The sequence below is a fragment of the Mycteria americana genome, chromosome 6 (assembly GCF_035582795.1).
Source record: "Mycteria americana isolate JAX WOST 10 ecotype Jacksonville Zoo and Gardens chromosome 6, USCA_MyAme_1.0, whole genome shotgun sequence".
Classification (NCBI taxonomy): domain Eukaryota; kingdom Metazoa; phylum Chordata; class Aves; order Ciconiiformes; family Ciconiidae; genus Mycteria; species Mycteria americana.
This window is the reverse complement of record NC_134370.1, coordinates 15,407,216-15,421,775: the sequence shown is the minus strand read 5'-3', so window position 1 is coordinate 15,421,775 and position 14,560 is coordinate 15,407,216. Positions and strand designations below refer to the sequence as shown.

General features: G+C 48.8%; 1 protein-coding gene across 4 annotated transcripts in view; it reads left to right on the top strand.

The window, feature by feature from the left end:
- Positions 1-662: 662 nt before the first annotated feature.
- The window catches only part of CNNM2 (cyclin and CBS domain divalent metal cation transport mediator 2), a 127,164-nt gene continuing 113,266 nt past the window's right edge, over positions 663-14,560 (top strand). For 2 of the 4 annotated variants that reach the window (XM_075504631.1, XM_075504630.1), the window contains exon 1: positions 667-2,431. In XM_075504631.1, the coding sequence (XP_075360746.1) occupies positions 853-2,431 (1,579 nt within the window). In that variant the 5' untranslated portion in view covers positions 667-852. Of the gene's footprint in view, positions 2,432-14,560 lie in introns of all 4 variants that reach the window. The other 2 variants (XR_012776138.1, XM_075504632.1) reach the window with 2 other exon arrangements.

Below are 14,560 nucleotides of genomic sequence, written 5' to 3'. Positions count from 1 at the left end.
GGTGCCGAGGACGCGGCCCCGAGCACGGGGCAGCCCCGCGGAGCCCTCCGACCCGCTGCCGGCGGAAAGGCGCAGGCGGGAGGGCGACGGGATGCTCCCCGCCGGGCCGGGCCGGGCTGCGCCGCGCCGCGCGGGGCCACCAGGGAGCGCTGCGCGACCGCCGACCGGTGCGGCGGGGGGGACGCGGGGCGGCGCAGCGGGACCGCTGCGGGGGGCTCGCGGCGCGGCGCGGCGGGTGCGTGGGCAGCGGCAGCTGCAGCGGGCCGGGCAGGGGCGGCGGGGGGAGCGGTCTCGTCCGTCCCGTCCCGACCGCCCCGTCCCGACCGCCCCGTCCCCCGGCGCGGGGCTCGCGAGCCGCCCCGCCGAGCGCCGCACGCGCCGTCCCCGGCCCGCCGGCCGCACCGCGCCCCCATTGGTCGCGCCCCTCCGAGGCTCCGCCCTGCCGGCCCCGAGCCCCGCCGCCATTGGCCGTGGACGCGCGGCCGGCCCCGCCCCCGCCCGCCTGGCGTACACACCGGAGTCACGCGCCCCCCGCGCTGGGGAGGCGGTGGCGGGCGGCGGGGCGGGGCCGGGCCGCCATTGGCGGGGGGGCGGGCGCTGATTGGCGGCGCGCTGCGCCGGGCCCGCCCCCGCGAGGCGGGCGGGGAGGGGCGGGGAGGGCAGCGGCTTGAGGCGGCGCTCGGCTCGGCCCGGCCCGGCAGTCGCCGCCTGTCGGGTCCCGCGGGCAGCCGTGCCCGCCGCCTCGCCCGCCGCCGCGCCGCGCCCGCCACCGCCGCCGCCGGGGGAGCCGGGGCACGCCGCAGGCGCCGCGCGGCGATGCGGGGCCGCGGCGGCGCCGAGCCCTGACTAAAGATGGCCGCGCTGCCCGGTGGGAACATGGCGGGGGGCGGCCGGGGGGCGCGGGTGGTGCTGCTGCTGCTGCTCGGCGGCTGCCTGGGCCGGCGGTCCCCGGCCGCCGCCGCCGCCGCCGCCGCCGCGCCGCCCGTCGCCGCCGTCGTCCCCCCCTCGGCGGCGGCGGCGGCGGAGGAGACGGTGATCATCGGCCTGCGGCTGGAGGACACGGACGACGTCTCCTTCATGGAGGGGGGCGCGCTGCGGGTGAGCGAGCGGACGCGGGTGAAGCTGCGGGTCTACGGGCAGAACATCAACAACGAGACCTGGTCGCGCATCGCCTTCACGGAGCACGAGCGGCGGCGGGGCGGGCGGGCGGCGGCGGCGGGGCGCGGCGGCGGCGGCGGGGCGGCGGGCGGCGGCGGCGGCGCCCCGCAGCGCTGCGGCATCCGCACCTCGGACATCATCATCCTGCCGCACATCGTGCTCAACCGCCGCACCTCGGGCATCATCGAGATCGAGATCAAGCCCCTGCGCAAGACGGAGAAGAGCAAGTCCTACTACCTGTGCACCTCCGTCTCGGCCCCCGCCGCCGCCGCCCTGGGGCCCGGGGCCGCTGGAGGGCTGGCGGGCGCCGAGGGGCCGGCCGGGCCCCCGCCCTGGGGCGAGACCACCTGGATCTACCACGACGGCGAGGACACCAAGATGATCGTGGGCGAGGAGAAGAAGTTCCTGCTGCCCTTCTGGCTGCAGGTCATCTTCATCTCGCTCCTCCTCTGCCTCTCGGGCATGTTCAGCGGCCTCAACCTGGGGCTCATGGCCCTGGACCCCATGGAGCTGCGCATCGTGCAGAACTGTGGCACGGACAAAGAGAAGAACTACGCCAAGCGCATCGAGCCTGTGCGGCGCCAGGGCAACTACCTGCTCTGCTCCCTCCTGCTGGGCAACGTCCTGGTCAACACCACGCTTACCATCCTGCTGGATGACATCGCTGGCTCCGGGCTGGTGGCCGTGGTGGTCTCCACCATCGGTATCGTCATCTTCGGCGAGATCGTGCCGCAGGCCATTTGCTCTCGGCACGGCCTGGCCGTGGGCGCCAACACCATCTTCCTCACCAAGTTTTTCATGATGATGACCTTCCCGGCCTCCTACCCTGTCAGCAAGTTGCTGGACTGTGTCCTGGGCCAGGAGATCGGCACGGTCTATAACCGTGAGAAGTTGTTGGAGATGCTGCGGGTCACCGACCCTTATAACGATCTAGTCAAGGAGGAGCTCAACATTATCCAGGGAGCCCTGGAGCTGCGCACCAAGACGGTGGAGGACGTGATGACTCCCCTCCGAGACTGCTTCATGATTGCTGCCGAGGCTGTGCTCGACTTCAACACTATGTCCGAGATCATGGAGAGCGGTTATACCCGCATCCCCGTTTTCGAGGGTGACCGCTCCAACATCGTGGACCTGCTCTTTGTTAAGGACCTGGCTTTTGTGGACCCCGATGACTGCACTCCGCTCAAGACCATCACCCGCTTCTACAACCATCCGCTGCACTTTGTCTTCAACGACACCAAGCTTGATGCCATGCTGGAGGAGTTCAAGAAAGGTGGGCTCGTGCCCGTGGCGGGGGCGTGGGGGTGCTGCTTGGTGGCAGTGAGCATCTACCTTCCTGCGGCGAGCTGGCCGGGAAGGCGAGGGAGCTCTGCAGAGAGGTCCTCTCGGGTTCCTGCTTGCGGAGGGGTTTGGGAAGGTGCCTTCGGGACAGAGAGTGGCCTGTGTTTAGGCGTCTGCCGGATCTGCCCGTTCCCTGGGCCAGAAAGCTGATACGCGGCTGGTATGTGCCCCCGGCCTCCTTTCCCCACTGCACTGGGATGTGTGTGTGGGCATGGTGCCAAGCAAGGTTGTTTTCTTTCTTGCTTTTTCCACTCATCTGTCTGTTATAGTGAGAACCGCTGACGGGAATCCGCGCCCGTTACTTGGCTGTGTCTTCTCCGTGCTTTTTCAGCTGGCCTGACAGTGAGGAGCGGGTGGGCTGCTCGGGTGGGTCACCCGTATCTCTCAGCCTTAGTGTGCGCACACGTGCTGAGATAAACAAGGCGTTTTAGCTCCATTCATAGGCTCAGCTGGCCGACTTCATCTCTGTGCTCGTGTTCCAGTTATTTTGATTGACGCTTTCATCTTGTAACCCATAAATAGTTTCAGGGTCTTAAAATATATTCAAAAGCACCTCTTGGTGCTGCACTTTGGAGTTACAGGTCTTTTTCCCTAGGCTTCCCCCTGCCCCCAGGACCACAGGCTCAGCAAAGATGTGACCCTTTCTACTGCTCCGGTGTAGCGTGTGTATTAGTTGCATCAGAACAGGACTGAGGCTTTCTGGCCCCAGCTTAATTGTAGGAGGTGTTGACCTGACAAATGCATCTTAATTCCTGTTAGAAGCTTTTGCTTATGAGAAAGGAAAAAACTTTTTTTGTTTTCCTCTTTAAATCTGTTCCTTTCTGCAAGCCAAATAATGATGCTTATGTGGCCTGCGCAGGGAAGTGCTTTCAAAGAAATAGTTAAGTGAAATTTTGAACAGGTTGCATGTGTGGACTCCCGTGCTGGAAAACTGAAGGCCATTGGAGTGCCACGGAGCTGTTTGCACCTGGGGAGATCTGACTGAAGTACTGCCGAGCAGCGCAGTCCCTGGGAGATGATCTGGCTGAAAGAGGGGATCTTTACAGCTGTACTGACCCCACGGTTAGGCTAACTTGTGGGAATATTTGAGTTCACCTTTTATCAACTGCAAAAGTTACCTTGGAAAGAACTTTGTAAATTGGTGAATGATCTTTCTAGGTAATAAATTTAAATTACCACTTAAATTTCAGGTGCTGTTTTGTCCACATGCTGAGCTTTGACAGCATGGCATTTGATCCCTTTCTTCCTGCTTAACTCAGTTTTGGGGATTGGGAGAGTTACCCCGTTGGTTTCCTCTTTTTTTATTTCATCTTCGTGGATAGAAGGTGAACATGCTCCTGCTTTTTACTGACCAGAGCAGCACTGGTTTTCTATATCTCTTTCTGCCTCTGTGTAGTGATGTGGAAATCTTACTTGGGTTTGGAGCTGTCGAAGGAGGGATGAGGGAGAGTCTCCCTCTGCTGTGGGATCTGCAACTTGGATCTGGGAAACTCAATTATGTCACTTAACTGTTGGCTGTTTAAGATGGATATTGCTGCATGAGCGAGCATAGGGTTCTTCTCCCCGTCCCCCCAATTATTCAGACTCCAGATAGCATGATGGGGTTCTTAACCTGTAGTGAGACTTGTGTTTTTTCTAGTATTGTTTGTAGCAATGTGTCTGAATAAATGAATATTATGTTGGTGTCTTTATTTTCCCTGGCTGAAAGAGATGAAATGCACTCCTGTGTGTTAACATAGGAGTCCTTTTATTTACTAGCTGGGAGAATTAGGAGCGCGTTTTAATCCTGCAAGTGTGGCTAAGCCAAATATGCCTCCTTACAGTTCCTGAAACTTGTGCTTAAAATAGGCTTCTTAAAAATTCTCCTGGGTGGCTTAGAAGGTGCAGACTGGAGATCACTTTCCCTGGTAGCCAGAGGACTCCCCTTGCCTGCACTAGGAAATGTCCCAGTAGCACACGTTTAGGATGAATTCCTAACGTGCGCGTTCCCTCCTGAGATCGCTGTGTCCTGGAATAGTCTCTGTAGTTCTGAATTAATTCAGGGTAGTTTCATCATACTTAAATGTTTACTCCAGAATGCCTACGCTGGTTGGTCTGTATTGACAAGCCCTGGTGTTAGTTCCAGCTCTGTCCTAACTGGTTTCTCTTTAAAAGTGCAGATATGGTAGAAATAAATGGCTTCCTTTGTGTCCTTTGAAATGGGTGTAAATAACTGATAGCTTGCTTGATCTGGCATAGCGCAGTGTCTTTTGCAAGAGTTCTTCAAACTTTCTTATTCAGAGCAACCTTGCCAAATTCCCGTGAGAATGTACAAATTAAGGGTGAGAATCAAATTGCATGTTACTCTCCGGTAGAGCGTTGAAAATAAATAAGCTTACAGTTTTTAATCATTCCCTTCCCACCACATTGACCTTCTGCCGCAGTAGCCTTGCTTCAAAACTCACGTGTATGTCTCTTTTTTTCCAACCCAGGTCCCTGCTACCACCTTTCAGTGCAATGGGCAGCTTGTGTGATAGTGCTGTCAGTTGAATACTTTAATTGGTTTAAGGAGAAAGGCTTGGCTTTTTTAAAGAATTTTGGTAATTAGCTGGGTAGGTAGGGTTTTGAAGCTTATTTTTTGGGCAGGAGCAAAACATACGTAACCTAAACACAGAATGAAGGCTTAGGAGGAGGAGATTAAACATCAAGCATGGCAGGATCTATGTCCTTACAGTGTTGTAGAAGATGAAATGGGTAGTTCTGTACTTCTTCTGGTGCTTAGGCTGAACAGCTGGAGGATTTGATGGTGGGCCTATTATTAATGTTCTTTACCCACAATTGCAAAGTAGGTATCTGTTTCACTTCTATGCTGCCAGGCAAGAAATGTAATTTTAAGAGAGAGCTGCAGCACATTCCCACTCCCTTGTTGCTGTAATCTCTTAAAGTGTGAATAAACATGATTTCTGAAGCAGTCTGCAAAAAAGCTTCTCTTCTAAAAAGCATTGTTTACTTACAGATAAATAAATAGCTTTTGAAAGAGAGGCAGTTTTCTGTTCCCATCAACAGACCTTAAACCTCTACCAGCACTGTCAAATCTATTTGCCTACAAGTTGAGCAGACTGAGTGTTTAACTTACTTGAGTTCAATCATTCAAATTTAATGCAAGGAGGTATAAGGTACCCTTTATACTGGCCTAGTAAATGACCTGCCTGACTTTGCTCAGTGCAAAGAGATATCTCATTTGAAGTAAGTCCACTCCCAGCTAATCTGACGTTGGCCGTTGCTGTAAAGGGGACCAAGGCGTTACCTGTTCTAGGATTGATTTGTGTCCTGGCTCCTAAGCTGCGTCAGGGAGTGAATGAGGGACACAGTCATTTTTGGAAAGAAGCTAGTGAACTGTCTCCACTGGTCTCCTTTTTGTTGTTGACAAGTGTGTGGGCTTGCCTTTTTTCCCCTCCCTTTTTGATGGTTTTCCTAGGTCTCTGCTCAAATGGTCTCTGGCACTTGGTTTTGGTATTTTTCACAGGCAGATCTCTGCGTGTGTGATCCTAAATCCAAAGCGTTCTATTTCTAGCTCCCTGCCTGCAAGAGCTACAAGAATTCAGCTTGAAAAGCCTCATGTTGTAATACTAATATTTTAAGATTGGCCCACTTTCTACGAGCCATTGTACAGCTGCTTTCCTGGTGGCCTGGACGTCTTCGGAGGGCAGCAGTTTCTCAGTCAGAGTCCTCCTTATCTGGGGACTTTGAGTCATATGTTTTGATCTTATTTATATCTGTCTCCACTATTACGTTATACTAAAGATCAGAGTTAATAACCTGTTACAAAGAGTCACAGTAACCGTGTGCAGCAGTTCAGAGCTCTTGTTTTCTGAATCACATGGCAGCCTTGAGAAAATTCCTAGATTCCTTATTAAAATCATTGCCAACTGGACCTTAAAAAATTTTTCTTTCCTAAAAACCTTATCAGATTTAACTTGATGATCTTCTCTTCATGCTCTGTTGGTCCTGTGTTATCTGTTTTTAATAGTATGTATGTTTGGTGGCTATATTTAGTGTGGACGTAGGACCTGGAGAAAAACTTTGTCCATTTCTTTTCTAGTTCCTCTTCCCCCTCCAAAGAAAACCAAGCCCCAGCAACCTGAAACCCTTACTTTTGAGGGAGCAGAGAAGAATACCCAGACCTACTTACTCCTCTTTTGAGCACATAGATCCTCTTTTTGGAAGCAGGTAGGACAGCAAGTGATTGGTAGCCCAAGGATCCAAAGTTCTGCATTACTGTTGTTGGTCTGAGGTTTTTTCCTGTTATTAGGTCGCTTACCTTTCTGGTACAGCTCTAAACCAGGCTTGTAGATGGCTTCTTTCCTGGTCCCTTTCAGGTTTTATGCATTCCCATCCTGCTGAATCTGAGTCCAGACTTCCCATGAATAACCTTTATTTAATGGATCTGAATGCTCACTTTCTAGTTTATCTAACAGGCTGTCTGTCTCCTGAGCCATTTGTCTGTGTAAGCCTGTGACTGCAGCATTACTAGAAACTGGAAGAAACGACATAAATCCCTTCTGGGATTATCAAAGGCATGTAAAACTCCTTCTTGGAAAACAATATCGTTTTCAAGGCTGCTTGGCTAACAAACGGCACCTCCTCTGATCCTTTCGGGGAAATTCATATAAAGGGGAGGGTGTTGAGGAGGTCCAGCGTGGAGACTTTTTTGTGTGAAGAGAGTAGGGGAGTGGTAGGTGGGAGGGAATTTGCGACCAAGATACAGAAGACTTAGCATGATATGCCTGCAGATTTGTTCCCTGAACAAAAATTGCATGTGGGGGTGGGGGTTGCCTCGTGACAAACTGTTTCTTGGCTGTCTGACAGCGTAGCACCCGCAGGTACCGCGCTGCCAAGAGCTTTGCTGGCCTTGCAGAGCTCCTGGGGGATGTGTGCTCATTCCACTGGAGAGGAGCAGATGTGGGTTACTGCAGGCATACTGCTGGTATGCTGAGGGGGGGGCATCAAGGGAAATGCATCGGACAACAGCTCTAGTTCTTCCTGGGCTCCATACTGTGAAGCTTTTCTAGGGACCAGGAGAAGAGACACTGCTGGAGAACAGCAGTGCTTCTTCACCCTGGCCTTGGTGAGGAGCCCAGCTGGAGGCTCCGTTCTGCTGCTGAGAGTAGAAAGAAACACATGGTTCGGGTGGCTGGCAGGGAAAGGAGTAAGTAAATTAAATGGCTCGAGCAGTAGAGGTTTGAATCTGATGCTCGTGTTGGGTATGATTCTTGGATTGCTTTTTAACCAATTGCTAGCAACTCTTGTCATTCAACAAAGACAAGAAGTTGCCTTTTCCTCCCCTCAACTGTTTGCTAAGTTAGCAAATGCTTTCCTGCACTGAAGCTGATGGGAGTGAATTCCACCACAAGTGAACCACGTTCCTATCTGCTTTCTCTGTGTCTGTAAAGGTTATCTGTAATAGGCACAGATGTAAACTTGAGGTCAGTCTGTGCAGCCAGCAGCATTTCACCACCAATTTTGGAGTAGAATAGAGAGAAGAGGCAGAATGTCAACTTCTGAGCAAATTCAGTAGTGCAGGAAAATGATCAGGTATTTTAACCATTGCAGTATTCTTCCAGGGCTGACATTTTTTTAAGTTTCAGTATTTCTCTGCCAACATGAGGTTCTGAGGAGCGGAACATGTTCTCGGTGAACTTCAGTTGACTCTAAGGGTCTAAGAACAATGACAGCGAATCCTCTGCAGTAGTACGTGTCTGACAATGGCTATGGCTGCTTAGAGAAAGTATTAGAAAAGAGCAAATTTATTTTGCTCCCCACAGAAGCTTACTGATCTCATCAGGCTGCGATTCAAGAAGTTCTGGAACTAAAGATACTGTCTTTATTAAATAGCCCTAGATGCTTATTTCTTTCTGTGAGCGTCTAATGAACACTGGACCTTTGTCAGCTCTTGCACATAGACAAACACCAATAGTGGGGTATCTCCTGTCAGTAGGTTTGTAGTGCTGGTGGCAGAAAAGGTGGCAGAAAAGGTGATTGTGACTTCTGTATGAAGCCATCCAAAGGTAGGTTTTGTTTTGGCAGGCTGTGATACCACTCTAGCTGGTAATTGAGGAAATGAGGGAGTTAGCCACCTCACACTCCATACATATTATGAGCCCCAGTCCCCTCCCTTCTTTATTGAAGGAATCATTATAGTGAGTGGGAGTATTGAGGGGGTTACTAGGTCACTTAGCTTGGAGTATCAATGCCATTAAACTGTAGACAAGATCTACTCATCTTCCTAGTGTTGACTAATGTCAGATTTTGTCTTGCTCACTTGGAGGGCAGACATTCTAGTTGCAGAGGAATTAAGAGCTGGAGAATTTGAAGTCTCACTACTTCACCTCTTCTAAACACTTTGCAATGTATGCTTAATATTAAGAGTCATAAGTCAATTTTACAGCTGCTTAGGCACCATCAAGTAGGCCTAGAATGAAAGGAGTGGCCGAGCAGTGTGTTGAATGAGTCTATGCCTCATCCTGCTGTGCTTTTTCCATTAATACTTAACAAGAGCTCACTTTTTCATTAGCTTGTGTGCCTCTACAGAGCTGTGGTGCAGTTGCCAGTCTAGGTAGACCAATTGCACTTCTAGTATTGAGTCCCTCCCAATTTCACTAATGGAGCTTGTAAAACTAGCCCTCAACACAGAGTACTCCAGTACTCTGAACCATACCCTGGTGAGCATGACCTGGCACTCTTGTTAATTTGACAAGGTCCTGAAATACAGCCTACCAGCTACAAATAGGAGTGTAAATACTTGGTGCTAATGAGCTACAGCCAACAGAACATGGCTAACAGTCCTAGATCAGGTGGTTGATCCAGCCTGGCTCCTGCCAAAGTCACGGAGTCATTTCAGGACTGTCTAGTGATGGGTTTTTGTTTCACTTTTCAACAATATATAATCATAGAAAAAGAGATGCATAAATCTGTCGTTAACCTTCTTCTGGTGGAATCCACCTTTTCCCTTGGCCTAGAAATCAGCATGGCCCAATAGTTGCTGGTAGAAGAAGCTGTGCTGGGAATAAACTAGGGCTAAGTGTGATGGCATACAAAGCATCTGTGAGGAGGGCATGAAAAGTAAAGCTGGTTAAGGAACTATAAGGGGAAGAGATGACCTAGTCACCTTAGTGTAGGTCTTCTTACAGAGAGGTAGGTGTAGGGAAGAGAAAGGGGTGGCCTGGAACAGCTAAGTTGAGAAGCATCTTGGTGTTCTAAATGGCTTTTTGTACAACATGGAGTAATGAAGTTCTGATTTTTCCAAACATATTGTGATGAGTTGAGGCAGAGAAACTAAAGTCTACTAAAAAATTTCCCATAGCTTCTTAAAAAAAAAAACCAAGAACAACAAAAAACCCACCCAAAACCCCCACTAATGTTATGACTCCAGGACATGCAACTGTACTGTGTCTTTCACAAAGTGGACTTGGAGGAACCAGGTCCCTATTTGACACTCCAACTTGAAATGTGAAGCTGCAATATGAGAAGGATAGATGGCAGAGAGATCCATCATGCTTGGAGAGAAACTGGATGTTCTTTTGACTTGCCACTGGAGTTGCATGCACTGGTGTGCGTAACACAGTGACTGGCTCAGCTTATCTTTCCATTCCTGGTCCCCAATAACAAAAAGGCTTTGATTCTTTCCAAACTTGTCTCCACTAACTCTTTCCTTTTTCATCCTCATTTAGTCAAAAGTGCTCTTTTCCCTGTTTATGGCTCTGTCTGTAGTAGATTTCCACTCTGGAGAGTCATGAGTAGGGGCCCTTGGAGACCTTCAAGCCATTGTTCTCGTGTTTTGTGTTAAAATTGCTTGGGAGCCTTCCAGAATTTTAGTAGGCAGCCAGTTTTCACTGAAAAGAAGAATGACTTTCAGGATTTGCCACACTTCTGTGTTGTCTGTGGGACATCCTATGGGCTGTCTGTCTTTGACTGTGTTGTTTTAGTACACAACCTGTAAATGCAAGAGATGTTTCTTTGTCTGGGTTGGCTGGCATGTTGGAAATTAGGATTCTTACATGGGTGTTTGTGGTTATTTTTGTGATTTAAAGACATGAGTCAGACTCGCTCTTTACCTAGTGGTGATGATATCTGCTTGAGAGGACTAGCAAAAGAATACTAGAAAAGCAACTTGTCTTGTAACCAACTTGTCTTGAAATACCCAGGCAGGCCTTAGATTGAACAGAAACCTCAAAGCTAAGAAGGCTTGTGTGAATGGGACTTACTTGTTGTCTCTCTGTATTGAAGCATTTTGATTGTAAATTGTTGGGTATAATAATTTCAGTGTTTAAATATGAAGCAACAGCCCTTCTCATCAAGGAATTGTACTTTGAAGGGCAGAGTAAGTGTGATGCCTGTCAATCTGGGAACTGAAACCTGATGATTATTGAGGCCTCAAGAGTTACAAGTTAACGTGATTTTGCTGCAGTTACTAATTAACCAAGCAAGAGCTTTGCTCCAGCCAAAGGAACTGGGGCCAGAAGATGAGCACATACATTTAGTACAGAAGATCTGTATAGTTTTGTCTTCTGTAATGCTTTCCGTTGGGATTGCACCATTCTTTTGCTGGCAGTCCTAAAAGGATCTGCTCTTCAAATGAGAGCGGTGTTGTAACATTGCTCTCTGCAAGGTGAACCATGCCATCAACACTGGGCTCCTACTTGCTTGAGGTTCTCTCCTGCAGCAAGTGTGAATGAAAGTTTTTTTTTTTTTTTTTTTTTAATAGTGAGTTTTTTATGGTGGTATAATCTCTTACAGTGATATGACGGAGCCATCCATGACTGTTGATCTTTGTAGAGGTGAACAAGGCTTTATTTTCCCCACTTGTCCATGGGTAATGAGGGCAACAAAATGCTGACTTTGCCTTAGTTGGATACTTTGCTGCCAGCAAACAATTTTAAGAAGGATCTTGCCATTTCTAGTTTCCTGCCAGTACTCCACCTCCTGCTTTCAGAAGATTGTCTTGCCTGCCCTTTGCACTGGGGGGTTCAAAGTGCAGCCCTTGGCTGAAAGTGAGCCTGCAGGACCCCTTTCCATGCAACAGTTATGTGAGGACAAGGATGATCAGTTGCCCACTTTTATTGCTTGTGAATTGCTTGTCAGCAATTTCTAGACTCCTACAAAAAAAGGAAGAAAATCTGCTGGTGTGAACTTGTTCTTGATAAAAATTTACAATCTGGCATCGAAAGTAGGTGTGGCTGTGGGTTTTAGGCAAGCTGCAGGCTTAGTTCTTCCTATCTAGCCTGGGACATCTTTCCATTGGAAGCAAGCACAGCTCTTACAGTTAAAATTCCCGTACACAGCAAGTGCAGACAGGGGCCTTCAGTTGGTATTACAGGGCATCAATAAGAGGCTTCAGTTAAATTTTTAACTAGTTGAGGTAGGCCTGAATTGTGAATTAGAGCTATTCAGTAGCTCTAACTTGAACTCCAAGGGACGTTGCTAAGTTTTGCTGCAAGGTGGATAAATTAGTGTGATATGTTTTGCTATGTGAATTTGTGTGGGTTTTTTCCCCTGCTGCGTAACTGAGGTATGTGTACAGATAAAGCTTTTTGACTTTCAGCTTTTACTTTAGTGTCTTGATGTAGTATGGGGAGAGGAGGGGAGGAAGTGTCTCTCAAGATACCAGTTATATGAAGACTTGCTGCCTAGGTCTTGCTTTTCCTCCAGCAGAAGAGAGGAGTAAGGGATGCCTCACCGGAGGCTGGGGCAGTGGTCCTGTGAGTAGCTTACTATATGGACTACATGGTTGTAGCAGTAATGGGATTTATGCTGCTCTTCAGGTGTGATCTGGTCTTCGTTGCATGCTGGTTCCCTGCCCTCATGGGGAATAACTTTTATCTTCTCATTGATATTCTAGTTTGCCTGGAGCCTTTTGGAGTGGTTAGGCTTGCAAACACTGGTAACTCCATAGCTAAATTCACGAACTTCACACTGCTCACAGGGAGTATTTTTTTTTCTTCTTGTAGTGTTGAAGAATTATTTGAGCTATGTGAATGGGATTTCTCCCAGATAAATCAAAATCCCTATCAAAATCATTGTCTGTTTCTCTCTTAATGAAAATCTTGTACAGTGTACTTAAGACTCAACATCAGCTACTAAAAGTTCAAGTGCTCACTTGCAAGAGAAATGCGAGACTTTCCTGTATCACGTGTAGAGGAAAGCCTGCTTCTGTTCCTTCTATACTGGCATATTTGTGTTTTCCTGTGACCCTTACAGAGATCACAACATGCTTAAAGCTTTATTCCCTTTCCATATGACGGAGCCTGCCTCTCTATCGTAAGCAGGACTGACAGTTTTGTACATCTTTCTGTTCTGTTGACAAAGGCCCAGGGGGGATTATGATCACTAATGTGGAATTGCTTTGCCAGTAGCTTACTGGTTTCATCTAGCTTGTGTTGTATTGTCTGAAGGCTCCCAAGGAGAACCTGGAAATGGAGAAGTTGCACAGCTCACCCTGTAGGCAGTCTCGGTGGGGGGTGAAGCTTCCCAACGTGGGAATCCCCCGAGGTTAGAGCTTAAGGAAAGCAGCTGGGGCAGTGAAAAAACTTAATTACCTACATAATGGATGCAGTCTCCGAGAACTACAGCAATCTGTTGCTTGACGCCAATCGTAGGGTTGAACCTGTGAGTGCAGTTGTAGTGTGTGCAGGCAATGTGCAAGCAAATACAGTAGCTTTCTTTTTTCCTGCTTTCTCCAATGCCCCTAGGGTTAAGGGTGGGGATGAAGGCTTCCCTGTACTGTGTGATGCACCACAGACGGGAATCCCAATCTCTCCTCCTCCTCTCTGCAGGGGCACGCCTGCTGTGCATAGGATGAGAGGTCTACCAGGAGAGCTCTGATGTCAATACCTCTATTCTGTTAGTGGGGTTTTTTTGTTTTCCAGAACAGCTGTTTTGAATTTTCCATTTTTTTCTGTAATCTTTGAACAAGACTTTTTTTTTTATTTTGAGAGAGAGACTGGGGAAGGGTGTGGGGTGGAGGGAAGACGCACATGCATTTGAGTGTCGAGGGCATTTTCATTTCTGATTCCTGGCCTGAAAACTGGGTTTAAACTTGTTGCTTGCCTGCTGCTTGAACATGGTCCAGTGGTAAGAGGCTTTAATACATTTCTTCTATGCAAATCATCAACCTCACATCTTCCAGTAAAGGAAAGAATTTGGGAGTATAGCTTCCAAGAGTAATAGCCCTCTCAGCCCCATGCAATGCACAGGCTCCAACCAAAAAGTTCCAAGGAAAATATTCAGAAAGGGGGAAGTTGTGTAGCTGTATCCCTGACGGTTTTGCATTTAAACTATTGGGCTTTGCCGCAAGATCAGTATGTTCTTTTTTTCAGATAGACATGCAGCCATCCTGGAACTGATAACTATGCTGGAATATCTTAGTCCAAGCGTAGAGTAGAGAAATGAACAAAATGTCTCTTATTTCCCAAGTTTATATTGATGATGCTCTGTAGTTTGCCAATTTTCCCACTATCCAGTTAACCTCTAGCTGAAAACACACTTGGAAGTATTGGAGGCTGCATCCAGGTGTACCCTGCTTTCTATTTGCATCTACCTCCTGATCCGTAGAAAGAGCTGAGTGCCTTGAGAAGTGCTTGAAAAGCTTAAAGGACAATGCTGAGCAAAGAGCCACCATGAGGAAGCTGGTAGGCTTGGGGACTTGGGTGGCATTTATGCTGAGCCTGGGTCTACATCTATTTCCTCTGAAAAGCACTAAAACAGCAGTGTCCTGCCAGATTTTAGAGGAAGCTTCAGCGTGAACATTCAGGAGGGAATGAAGTACTTTAAACTCAAGGGATTCTTTTAACAAATGAGGTTCTTAACCATAGTCTCCAGTGCTGCAGCTAGTAGTTGTGACAAGGAATGAGTGTGTACTGTGATTAAACATGTACTCCCACAGCTAGAGGCAGCATGCAGTTTCTGGGAGCAAGACCTCTTACTGTGGTAATGCTCGTGAGCAATTCTCACAAAAGGAACTCGCATCTCTCAGTGTTTTCTGTGGCTTTGAGGATGATTAGGACGTAAAAAACCTGAAGACATG